The 12,855-nt window shown below is 43.1% G+C and overlaps 1 protein-coding gene across 4 annotated transcripts in view; it reads left to right on the forward strand.

Moving 5' to 3' along the window:
* Positions 1-12,855, forward strand: part of TMEM117 (transmembrane protein 117) — a 537,883-nt gene that overhangs the window by 511,681 nt on the left and 13,347 nt on the right. For all 4 annotated transcript variants that reach the window (XM_029057972.2, XM_029057969.2, XM_029057970.2 and 1 more), the window contains one exon: positions 4,187-4,316. In XM_029057972.2, the coding sequence (XP_028913805.1) occupies positions 4,187-4,316 (130 nt within the window). The remainder of the gene's footprint in view (positions 1-4,186; positions 4,317-12,855) is intronic.

A 12,855-nucleotide genomic window follows, 5' to 3' on the forward strand; every position in this document is an offset into this window, starting at 1 on the left:
AAAATACAGATGTATACATAAGTGCTATGGGATTGAGGAAGTGGTGGCTAAAGGCTGCAAATCCAAGTTCAAGGGTAATGCAGAAGGGAGTGAGTGGGAGAAGAGGAAATGAGGGTTTAGTTGGGGAAGGCCTCTTCCATGGGATGTTCCTTCAAGAGGGCTTTGAAGGTGGCAGCATAATGGACTGTTGGATGTGAAGTGGGGGGAAGTTCCAGGCCAAAGGCAGGATGTGGGTGAGGGGTCAGCAGTGAGACATGATTGAAGTGCAGTGATTGCTTGGCATTAGAGGAGAGAAGTGAATGTTCATTCATTCATTCAATAGTATTTATTGAGCGCTTACTATGTGCAGAGCACTGTACTAAGCGCTTGGAATGAACAAGTCGGCAGCAGATAGAGACAGTCCCTGCCGTTTGATGGGTTTACAGTCTAATCGGGGGAGAATGTGCTGAGTTGTAGTAGAAAAGTGGCAAGCTAAAGAAGGAGGGGCCAAGATGATTGAGTGCTTTAAAACCTGTGTTGAGGAGTGTCTGTTTTATACAATGGTGGATGGGCAATCACTGGAGGCTTTTGAGGAGTGGGGAAATATGGCCTGAGTTGTTTTGTAGAAAAATGATCCATGCAGCATAGTGAAGTGAAGGAGGCAGAGAAGTCAGCGAAGAGGCTGATGCAGTAATCAGTGGGGGATAGGATAAGAGTTTGGATTGACGTGGTAACAGTTTGGAGGAGAAGGAATGGATTTTAGTGCAGTTGTGAAGGTTGAAACAACAGGATTTGGCATTATGGAAACAATGTGGCTTAGTAGAAAGAGCACAGGCTTTGGAGTCAAAGGACCTGTGTTCTAATTCTGGCTCTGCCATATTTCTGCTGGGGGTCCTTGGGTAAGTCACTTAACTTCTCTATGCCTCAGTTACCTCAACTGTAAAATGGAGATTAAATCCTACTCCGCTTATTTATATTGTGAGCCCTATATGGAATATGGATTGTCTACAACCTAACTTGCTTAGAACAGTGCAAAGAATGATAGTTGGCACATATAATTATTCTTATTATTATTATTGTCTTCTTTGTAAAAGCATGGTCTTGGGCTTCAGAGCACTTATGTTCTAATTCCATGTATCTACTGTATGGCCTTGGACAAATTATTTGATTAATCAAATAATCATATTATTAAGCAGTTACTGTGTATAGAGCACTCAGTTTCTCTGTGCCTCAGTTTCCTCAAATGTCCTCTGACCTACTTAGACAGTGAGTCCCATATGGGACTGTGTCTGATTATCTTGATTCTACTCCAGAAGCTTGGTATGTAATAAGTGCTTAATAAATGTCATAATTATTATCATCATTATTATTGCAATAAGTGCTAATAATAAGTACAGTAGAGTTGGTAGACATAGTCCCTGATTAAAAGGAGCAAATCATAAAAAGGAGGAGACGGACATTAAATCAGTTACAGATAGGGAAAATGGCAATGTATAAGGATATGTACATAAGTGCTGCGAGCCTGGGGGTGGAGTGGGTCTCAAAGTGCTTAAGAAATGCAGTCTCAAATAATAATAATGATAATGTACTTGTCATGCACTTACTATGTGCCAAGCATTATTCTAAACACTGGGGTAGATACAAGATAATCAGGTTGGACTCAGTCCCTGTCCCACATAGGGGTCACAGTCTTAGGTTCTAATCCCGACTCCACCACCTATCATCCATTCATTAAATCGTATTTACTGAGCACTTAATGTGTGCAGGGCACTGTACTAAACTCTTGGAAACTACAATTCAGGAACAAATAGAGACAATCCTTACCCACAGTGGGCTCAATGTTATTATCAGTTGTGTGACTTCGGGCAAGTGACTTCACTTCTCTGTGTCTCAGTTTCCTCATCTGTAAATTGGGGATTAAGACTGTGACCCCTATGTGGGACAACCTGATTATTTTGTATCTACCCCAGTGCTTAGAACAGTGCTTGGCAAATAGTAAGCACTTAACAAATACCATTATCATTATTATCAATCATTCTACAGATGAGGTAACTGAAGCACAGAGAAGTCAAATGACTTGCCTAAGGTCACACACCAGATAAGCGGCGGAATTGGATTAGAACCCAGATCCTTCTGACTCCTAGGCCTGTGCACTGTCCACCAGCCAAACTGCCTCTCAAGTGCTTAGGTGATGCAGAGGTTTAAGGTCAATAAGGTGGTGAAATAAGGATGTAGTCAGGGAAGGCTTCTTGGAGTCTTTAAAATTTTAGTAGAATTTTGAAGAAAAGGAGAGTGACGGTCTGGTGAATATGAAGTGGGGAGAGTTCCAGGCCAGAGGAACGAGGTGGACAAGGGGCCGGCAGAGAGATAGATGAGATCAAAGTACCGAGGGTAGGTCGGCATTAGAGAACAGGGGATGTGTCCCATCTAATTACCTTGGATCTACTCCTGTGCTTAGTATAGTCTTTGGCACAAAGTAAGTGTTTAGCAAATACCACATGTTTTTGCTGTTGTTATTACTATCATTGTTATTATTTGATTAAATTATTCCAGGAGGGAACAAACAACACATCCTGTTACTAGAGCTACTGACATCCTGCTCTTACATTTTAGTGTAAGACACACAATTCTATGGAATGAGCAAGAATTGCTGCTGTAAGAGAAACAACAATGGCAGGGGATTGCAGGAGGGTGAGGGGGCTTCCTTGTAGTAGCAGAGTGAGCAGAGTTTATCCTCTGCCCACCCACCCGAAGAACCATGAATTTCTTTCAACCTGATATTAATTTTGTCCCTTGCCAAGCAGCCGTCAAAATCAGATTTCATGGATAGTAGATATTCTTCAGTGTGTCTTCTTCAACAGATATCTGTTTTCATTCATTTTTAATGGTATTTGTTAAGGACTTACTATGCATTGGGGTAGATACAGGATAATCAAGTTAGACACTGTCCACATCCTACAGTCTTAATCCCCATTTTAGAGAGGCAGAAACCAAGTAATAATAATAATAATGTTGGTATTTGTTAAGCGCTTACTATGTGCCGAGCACTGTTCAAAGCGCTGGGGTAGATACAGGGGAATCAGGTTGTCCCACGTGGGGCTCACAGTCTTAATACCCATTTTGCAGATGAGGTAACTGAGGCACCGAGAAGTTAAGTGACTTGCCCAAAGTCACACAGCTGACAAGTGGCCGAGCCGGAATTTGAACCCATGACCTCTGACTCCAAAGCCCATGCTTTTTCCGCTGAGCCACGCTGCTTCTCTAAGCAAGGCACTTCTCTAAGCTGCCTCTAACCAAGGCACAGAGAAGTTAATTGACTTATCTAAGATCAAACAGCAGACAAATAGCAGAGCTTGAATTAGAGCCCAGGTTCTCTGACTCCCAGGCTTGCACCCTTTCTACTAGGCCACACTGCTTCTCCTTTTCTATTATTTCTTTCCCTGAGGTAGACACACTCTCAAAAATGTATCTGGTCCCTGTCTTCAGAGTTCAGGGGAAATGTGAATGAAACTAGGCCAACTCCCACAGGATGCCAGTCCTCTCCACCCCACTCTGCCCCTTTCCAGTTCTCTTTAGCTCACTGTGGCTCCTCAGAAAGCAGCTTCCAATTCTCAGAGTGCCATTGGCTCTCACTCAGCCCTGCTGTATTTCCTAACTTTGCATTCACTTGGAGGAAGAATCTGATAAAAATAATTTGCTCCAGTTCATTTTCTATTTTGATCAGCAGGATATCTCTGGTTGCTCATAAGATCTTCTACTTAAAAAGGAAAGGTAGCAGAGAGAGATCATGATAGTGAAAATTTGCCGATACAGATCATCAAATTCTGATCATATTTCTACTATAACTATATAAGAGCAATGTGATTTAATTTCCCCCAGGATAACTCTGCAGTCTGCAAGGCGTGGGCCTGCATATGCCAAGAGGAATTTTGTGCAGTCAGCAATATGACTTTGTATTACCATTTTAAAGAGAAAATCTGAGTACATAATGTATAAATTAATTTTGACTTTGAATGCATGCAGTTATTTAATGTACATAAAATAACAGCTCAGGTATCTCTTGCAATGTTTAAGTGGATTCTTCCACCAGCTGGCTCCCTTTAAAACAGTATGAAATGGAGGGATTATAATAAATCAATTGATTGTACACAGAGCTCTCGACATAAGACTAATCTCATGGCTGTGTCTGTTTTTCTCTGCCTAACAGGATTGGGAATTCCCACACTTCATGGGTGATGTTGATGTCAATCTCCCTGGATTACACACTCCTCATATGCAGTTCAAGCTGCCTTTCTTCCAAAAGATCTTCAAGGAGGAATATCGCATACATATAACAGGTGAGATATGTCAATAAAGACTCACTCCTTTCCATTTTCTGACCCTCTTTACCACAATACATGGCTTCCTTTTTTTTTTAAAGATCTTTTGGCCCATTACATCTTCCGTCTTTGTTTCCTAAAGAGAGTAGGAGACTGCTCAGTTTTTAAACAGATCTCTTGGTCTCCAGGGAGTCTGGCAACTTTTTATGATATTAAGTAAATATCCGCTACCATTTCAGAGCTCCCGTTTGTTTAAAAATGATTCTCTGTGGTTTCATGGGTTATTCATTTTCAGCTCTGTTCTGCTGTAAGAAGGCTTTGGTATGATTTATGATAATATCCTTTCATGCCATCCAAGTCAGTCTCATCTAAGAAAGGGCGCCTGAAATGAGGCTTTCTATGAGTTTTTGAACAAGAAGCAGACAGCTGAGTGTTTAGAAATGAGGAAAAAAAGGGTTTGTTGTGTTTGTTCTTGTTGTTCAAATGTGTGGGGGGGAGGGGAGGCTGTTGGGTGTGTGTGTTTGTCTTAAGGATGAGAGCTTGCCTTATTACATTCCAAGCCTGCTGCAATAAAAAATGATAGTTGAATCTAACTCTGATATGCTACCATACTGGTTGCTGTTTCAAAAATAGCCTGGCTAGAGGAGATGCTTAAATCTGGGCAATGCTAACTTTCTTTATCATCTGGGAGGCTAGTTTATTGGATTTTTTTTCCGGGGGGGGTGGTTGGTTGGAGAGGGGTTACTTTGAGGAAGGAGCAAATTCCTAAATTAGTGAATGAGCTCATACATAGGGATGATCCAGCAGGTTTCTGCTCCTCTCCGGATAAATAAGGCTATCAATTAGATATTCTGTGTAAATCAATCTATTTGAGTGCTGGGCACATCTCGTGGCTTCAGAGTCCCCATTTAATCGGAGCTGGAGGCTCTCCTTCAGGCCAGATAAAACAGGCCCAGCACACATGGTACTGTCACCTCCCTCTGGGTGGCCTTGCCTGGCCATCTGTTCAGGCCAGCGGCTCCCGCCCTGGTCATTAGCTTCGGAATGGGATGTGTCCCTGGACTGGTGGGTAGGAATCCTGGCATGGAACTTGACTGTTCAATTGGGAGGGATATGAAGGAAACAATCCAGGAAAATAAGCAAATCGGTCTGAATTCTCAGTTCCACACCATTTTGAATGATAGATTTTGTTTGGTTTGTTTTTTAATGTAAGTACTGCTATGTGGAAAGAACCACAAAATGGTCAGATTTTCTCAAACTGAAAAACACAGAGAAATGCAGGATGCCCAAGAGCCAGGATCAGTGATCCACGTTTCTGTGGGGAGGGGTCAGGAGAGGAGGAGGAAGCAGGAAAAGGCAAAGAGAGAAAGATGGAGCGGTAGAAAACCGACATGCTGAGAGCAGTGGCCGCAGACACTGACCCAAAAAGACACACACAAGGAAAGAACAAGGTTCTGAGATTCTGAGGACCTGGGTGCTAATGCCAGCTCCACTACTTGTCTGCTATGTGACCTTGGGTAAGTCACTCTTCCTGTCTCTCCCCACTTCAGCCTATACTTTACTCCGTGGCCCAGATTATGTTTCTGCAGACATGCTCTGGGCATGTCACTACTCTCATCCAAAATCTCTAGTGTTTGTCTATCAACCTTCACATGAAGCAGAAACTCCTCACTATTGGCTTCAAAGCTCTCCATCACCTTGCCCCCTCCTACCTCACCTCTCCTTCTTTCCTCTCTTCTCTACAGTCCAGCCCATACACTCTGCTCCTCTGCCGCTAAACTCCTCATGGTGCCTCGTTCTCTCCTGTCCCGCCTTCGAACCCTGGCCCACATCCTACTTCTGACCTGGAATGCCCTCCCCTCTCACATCCGCCAAACTAACTCTCTTCCTCTCTTCAAACCCCTACTGAGAGCTCACCTCCTCCAGGAGGCCTTCCTAGACTGAGCCCTCCCTTTCTCTCTGCTCCTCCTCCCCTCCCCATCACCCCTATTGCCTCTCTCTGCTCTACCCACTTCCCCTCCCCATGGTACTTGTATATATTTGTGTATATTTATTGCTCTATTTATTTTATTAATGATGTGCATTTAACTATGGTTCTATTTATCTATTTTGATAGTAGTGATGCCTGTCTACTTTTTTTGTTTTGTTGTCTGTCTCCTCCTTCTAGACTGTGAGCCTGTTGTTGGGCAGGGATTGCTTCTATCTGTTGCCAAATTGTACTTTCCAAACGCTTAGTACAGTGGTCTGCACACAGTAAGCACTCAATAAATATGATTGAATAAATGAATGAACTTCACTTCTCTGGGTCTCAGTTACCTCATCTGTGAAATGAGGATTAAGACTGGAAGCCCTATGTGGGACAGGGACTATGTCCAATCCAATTCATTCATTCATTCGTATTTATTGAGCACTTACTGTGTGCAGACCACTGTACTAAATGCTTGGAAAGTACAATTCAGCAGCAAATAGAGACAATCCCTGTCCAACAACAGGCTCAGATTGTATCTACTCCTAGTGCTTAGCACAGTGCCCAACATGTAGAAGAACTTAACAAATACCACAATTATTATTAGTAGTAGTAGTAATGATAATAATCCCAGCCCTTCCACTTGTCTGCTATGTGACCTTGGGCAAGTCACTCCAATTATCTGTGCTTCAGTTTCCTCATCTGTAAAATGAGGATTAAGACTGTGAGCCCTATGAGAGACAGGGACTGTGTCCAACCTGATTATCATGTATCTACCCCAGACCTTAGTGCAGTTCCTGGTGCATAGTAAACATTTAAAAATCAATCAAGCAAGCAAGCAAGCAAGCAAGCAAGCAATCGGTTGCACTGAGCACTTACTCTGTGCCAAGCACTGTTTTAAGCACTAACAGAATTGGTAGACATGTTTCTTACCCACAATTAGCTTGCAGTCCATCAAACGTTCTCTTTCTCTCCAACACTCTCTTTCTCTTCCTCTCCCCCTGACCTGGACCAATATGTTCACCCCAAGTTTATATTTTCCCAAGTGCTTAGTACAGTGCTTTGCACAAAGTAAGCACTCTATAAATTAAATAGGCTAAATAAAAGAGCCAAGCAGAAATGACAGGAGTTCAAGAAACAGTAGAAATTTTGAGAAACTAGCACCAGGCCCAGCTGAGCGAGTGAGCTTTTTCCTCAAAATTTCCACCACATCACCACCATCCGGAACAGAGCAGGGAGCCAACTCACCCTGAGTCTAGTGGTAGGAATTCTGGGATGCTAGTGGCCAAGGCGGTGGCTGTGTTGGGAATTTGCCACCATTTTGGCCTATCTACTGCCAAATCCACTTGGCTCCTTTCTCATACCAGCTCCCCAAAGTTCTTCCTGCTGTGGAGACTACCATGACCTATAGCAACATAGTTTGGAGCCAGTGTAACCTTGTAGAAAGAGCGCAGGAGTAGGTATCAGGAGACTCCAGTCCTAAACCTCCTCCACAGCTTTTGTGCTGGGTGACCTTGGGCAAGTAACTTAAACTTTCCAGGCCTCAATTTCTTCATGTGTAAAATAATAATAATAGCAATTTTGGTGTTTGTTAAACTCTTACTATGTACCAAGCACCTTATTGAGTGCTGGGGTAGTTACAAGATAAGCACAGGCATTGAATCCCCATTTTGCTGATGAGGGAACTGAGGCACAAGGAAGAGAAGAGACTTGCCCAGGGTCACTCAGCTGGCAAGTGTGGAGCATGGCATATAGAAGCAGCATGGCATAATGGACAGAGCGTGGGTGTGGGAGTCAGAATGTCACGGGTTCTAATGCTGACTCCACCATCTATCTGCTCTATGACTTTGGGCCAGTCACTTCACTTCTCTGACCCTTAGTTACCTCATCTGTATAATGGGGTTTGAGTCTGTGAATCCCACCTAGGAGAGTGCCTTACCACCCCAGCACTTAGTACAGTGCCTGGCACATGGTAAGTGCTGAGCAAATACTATTATTATTATTTGGTGGACCCAGAATTATAACCCATATCCTCTTTACTCCCAGACCCATGATTTTTTCCATTAGGCCACACTGCTTGCCAAAATGGTAATAAGTTCCTGGATCTTCCTCTCCCTTGGACTGTGACCCCCATGAGGCATAGTTGCCTCATCCAATCTGATTACTTCACATATACCCCATGCTTTTACAGTGTTTGACACATAGGAACTGCTTAATAAATACCATATTATTATTTTCCTGTCCTTCTGGGCCCCCGAGTGGTAGTAGTAGTATTTAGTATTTATTGAGCGCTTACTATGTGCAGAGCACTGTACTAAGCACTTGGAATGTACAAATCGGTAACAGATAGAGACAGTCCCTGCCCTTTGACAGGCTTACAGTCTAATCAGGGGAGACGGACAGACAAGAACAATAGCAGTAAATAGAATCAAGAGGATGAACATGTCATTAAAACAATAGCAAATAAATAGAATCAAGGTGATGTACATCTCATTAACAAAATAAATAGGGTAATGAAAATAGATACAGTTGAGTGGAGTGATTGCCAAAACTAAGAGTCATGGTGTATGATGTCCCACTGAAAGCAAGACTTCATTCATTCATTCAATTGTATTTATTGAGTGCTTACTGTGTGCAGAGCACTGTATTAAGCACTTTGGACTGTACAATTCGGCAATTCAATAGTATTTATTTATTTATTTATTGAGCGCTTACTATGTGCAGAGCACTGTACTAAGCGCTTGGAATGAACAAGTCAGCAACAGATAGAGACAGTCCCTGCCGTTTGACGGGCTTACGGTCTAATCGGGGGAGACGGACAGACAAGAACAATGGCAGTAAATAGAGTCAAAGGGAAGAACAGACAATCCCTGCCCAACAACGGGCTTACTGTCTAAAAGGGGGAGACAGACAACAAAACAAGTAGTCAGGCATGAATACCATCAAGATAAATAGAATCATAGATATAGACACATCATTAATAAAATAGTGTAATAAATATTATATACAAATATACACAAGGGCTGTGGGGAGAGGAAGGGGTAGAGCAGAGGGAGGGAGTAGGGGGAATGGGCAGGGGAGAAGGGGCAGAGGGAAAGGGAGGACTCAGTCCTCAGGGAAGGCTGAGCTCTCAGTAGGGTTTTGAAGAGGGGAAGAGAGTTTGGCAGATGTGAGGAGGGAGGGCATTGCAGGTCAGTGGTAGGACATGGGCCAGGGGTCGACGGTGGGACAGGTGAGAACAAGGGACTATGAGGAGGTGAGTGGCAGAGGGGCAGAGTTTACGGGCTGCGCTGTTGAAGGAGAGAAGGGAGGTTAGGTAGCAGGGGGCCAGGTGATGGAGAACTTTGAAGCCAAGAGTAAGGAGGTTTTGTTTCACACAATGAATATATGATTTCAGTTTGAGTCAATATCCTTTCTCTAGCAAATACTTTCAACCACGTACTTTCTGTATGTAAAGGGGTCCATGCAGCTACCCCTAACGCACCTGGCTTTTAGCTCCTCATTAAATTTTGTCATAAAAATGGTACAGCGAAGAAGGTAAAACCTTCTACTTCTTTCTTTGTGTGGGAGGAGTGATCCTATGCTTCTAAAATGCCAAAGTCTGTGGATTTTTATTAATGATTTTTATTAGGTGCTTACTATCAGTATAAGTAATAGATTCATTAAGCATTTACAGTGTGCAGAGCACTGCACTAAACACTGGGAAATAATACACAGGAGGAAATCAGACAGAGTCCCTGTCCCTCATACTGGGCACTGTGCTAAACACTGGGATGAATGCTGGGTAAATGGTTCAGGAGTGTTCCCAATATTAGGCTGTGGGAGGAAAGACATGTTAAAAATATAAATCATAATATTAATAATGATAGTAATTGTTAAGTGCTTACTATGTGCCAAGCATTGTTTAAAGCGCTGAGGTAGTTACAAGGTAATCAGGTTGTCCCAAGTGGGGCTCACAGTCTTAATCCGCATTTTACAGATGAGGTAACTGAAGCACAGAGAAGTTAAGTGACTTGCCCAAAGTCACACTGACACGTGGCGGAGCGGGGATTAGAACCCACAACCTCTGACTCCCAAGCCGTGGTCTTTCCACTGAGTCATGCTGCTTCCCTAAATCAATTCTAGATGCTGTGAACATTTAAAAATAGAGGAACACAAAATGAAGGGCAAAAGAGAGGGGTAATACTAAGAGGCAACAGCGCTGATGTACCTTAGTTTTCCATTCCAAGCTGCTCCTGATTCCCAGCATTCTAGCAGTTGGAAAGGCCAGCTGCTTCTGAGTCCCAGCTCAATCAATCAATGGAATTTATTAAGTGCTTACTGTGTGTAGAACACTGTACTAAGTGTGTGAGAGAATACATTTCAAAACAGTAAGTAAAAGCAGTGTGGCTTAGCGGAAACATCATGAGCTTGGGGAGTCAGAGGACTTGGGCTCTAATCCCGATTCCGCCACTTCTCTTGGAGAAGCAGCGTGGCTCAGTGGGAAGAGCACGGGCTTTGGAGTCAGGGCTCATGAGTTCGAATCCCGGCTCTGCCACTTGTCGGCTGTGTGACTGTGGGCAAGTCACTTAACTTCTCTGTGCCTCAGTTCCCTCATCTGTAAAATGGGGATTAAGACTGTGAGCCCCACGTGGGACAACCTGATTCCCCTATGTCTACCCCAGCGCTTAGAACAGTGCTCGGCACATAGTAAGCGCTTAACAAATACCAACATTATTATTATTATTCTCTGCTGTGTGACCTTGGGCAAGTCTCTTAACTTCTCCGTGCCTCAGTTCCCTCATCTGTAAAAATAGGGATTAAAAAATGTGAGCCCCACGTGGGACAATCTGATTACACTGTATCTACCCCAGTGCTTAGAACAGTGCTCGACACATAATAAGTGCTTAACAAATACCATAATTATTATTATTATTGTGATTATTGCTGACAAGGAATTCACAGTCCAGAGAAACAATGTGATCTAGTGGAAGGAGCCTAGACCTGGGAAGAAGAGAAGCAGAGTGGCTTTGGTGTAGCTGATAGAGCATGGATGGGCCTGCGAGTCAGAAAGTCATGGGTCTTAATCCCAGCTCTGCCTCTTATCTGCTGTATGACCTTGGGCAAGTCATTTAACTTCTTTGGGCCTCAGTTACCTAATCTATAAAATGGAGATTAAGACTACGAGTCCCATGGGGACCGTGGACTGTATCCAACCTGATTAGCTTGTATCTACCCCAGCGCTTAGTACAGTTCCTGGAACGTAGAAAACTCTAAACAAGACTGTGAGCTCATTGTGGGCAGGGAATATGTCTGTTTATTGTTGTATTGCATTCTCCCAAATGCTTAGTACAGTGCTCTGAAAACAATAAGCATTCAATAAATAAAATTGAATGAGTGAATGAATGAACAAACACATTTCAAAGAAAAAAAAAACCAACATGCTCCAGCTCCTTCCTCTGAAGAAGTGGTGTAGCTGAGTGGAAAGGGATCCCGTAGCCACTTACATCTGGGTCCCTCCAGCCTGAGATTCTCCAGAAGCCTTGCTGCTCTTTCATCTCTCATTCTCTTATTTTCTCTTAATCCAACAGGCCACAGGCCAGCATGCCACTGTCCCACTGGAATAACCCAAAGCTGGTACTGTTCATTTCCTTTCAAAAGACCTTAGGATGTCAGCCTTCAATGCCCTGTTTGCACACAAGCCTTGTTTCTGCATGTCAGAAAGGGCTTAAATTGATGCATCTGTTTAGTACCTCTGGATCTCCCTTGACAGATGGCTCACTCTCATGTATGATCTTTCATTTCTGCAACAGTTTCTGAAAGCAAATAGTCTCTGGTCCAGCAGCTTGTTTCTAAGGGAATTTATAGGTGAAAACTCAGAGATGGGAAGTGGGAAGAGGGAATGCATTGTTTCCCAGTCAGGCGAGTTGAGATTGCCTCCACTCATGAAGAAGTGATGCTCAACCTGATAACTCCTCTCTGTGCCCTATTTCTAACTTGCCTATAAAGGAAGTGCAAAAAAAGCCCACCAGGACTTGATGTTGTAGGTCTCTCCAACAGCATAAGAAATGATCTCTGGGCCTGTGTCCAACTGTATCTTGTATCTACCTTGTCGCTTAGTATAGTGTTTGGCAAAATAATAATAATTCTGGCATTTGTTTAGTGCTTACTATGCACCAGGCACTGTATTTTACAAAAGAAAACTCTCGATGGGTACCATGAAATTAAAGAAATAAATAAACTTGAGACAATCGTTGTAGTCTTATTGAAGTCTGTCCCAGAGGGACTGCTTCCACAGTAGACAAATAAAGTGTTCCATTGGCAGGAAACTTCTGAGGAAATTGGGAGAGGGTAAATCCCAAATTAGAGAATCAGAAGCCATAAAAAAGCCAATGAAACATCTGTAAACTGTGACAATTGCAAATTCATTCCATCTAACAAATTGAGGGATCCAGCATAGGCTCTGCCCCTCTCCACACCTGCTGTTTCATAATCCTCAAAAGTAGGTACCTTCTCACCTCTGGGATTGCTGTTCCCATTTGTCCTGCAGGCATGGGGCTGGGGACTTAATTAAACTGCAGCTTGCTTAAATTTCACTTGTTTCCTGGGTTT

The sequence above is a fragment of the Ornithorhynchus anatinus genome, chromosome 2 (assembly GCF_004115215.2).
Source record: "Ornithorhynchus anatinus isolate Pmale09 chromosome 2, mOrnAna1.pri.v4, whole genome shotgun sequence".
Taxonomy (NCBI): domain Eukaryota; kingdom Metazoa; phylum Chordata; class Mammalia; order Monotremata; family Ornithorhynchidae; genus Ornithorhynchus; species Ornithorhynchus anatinus.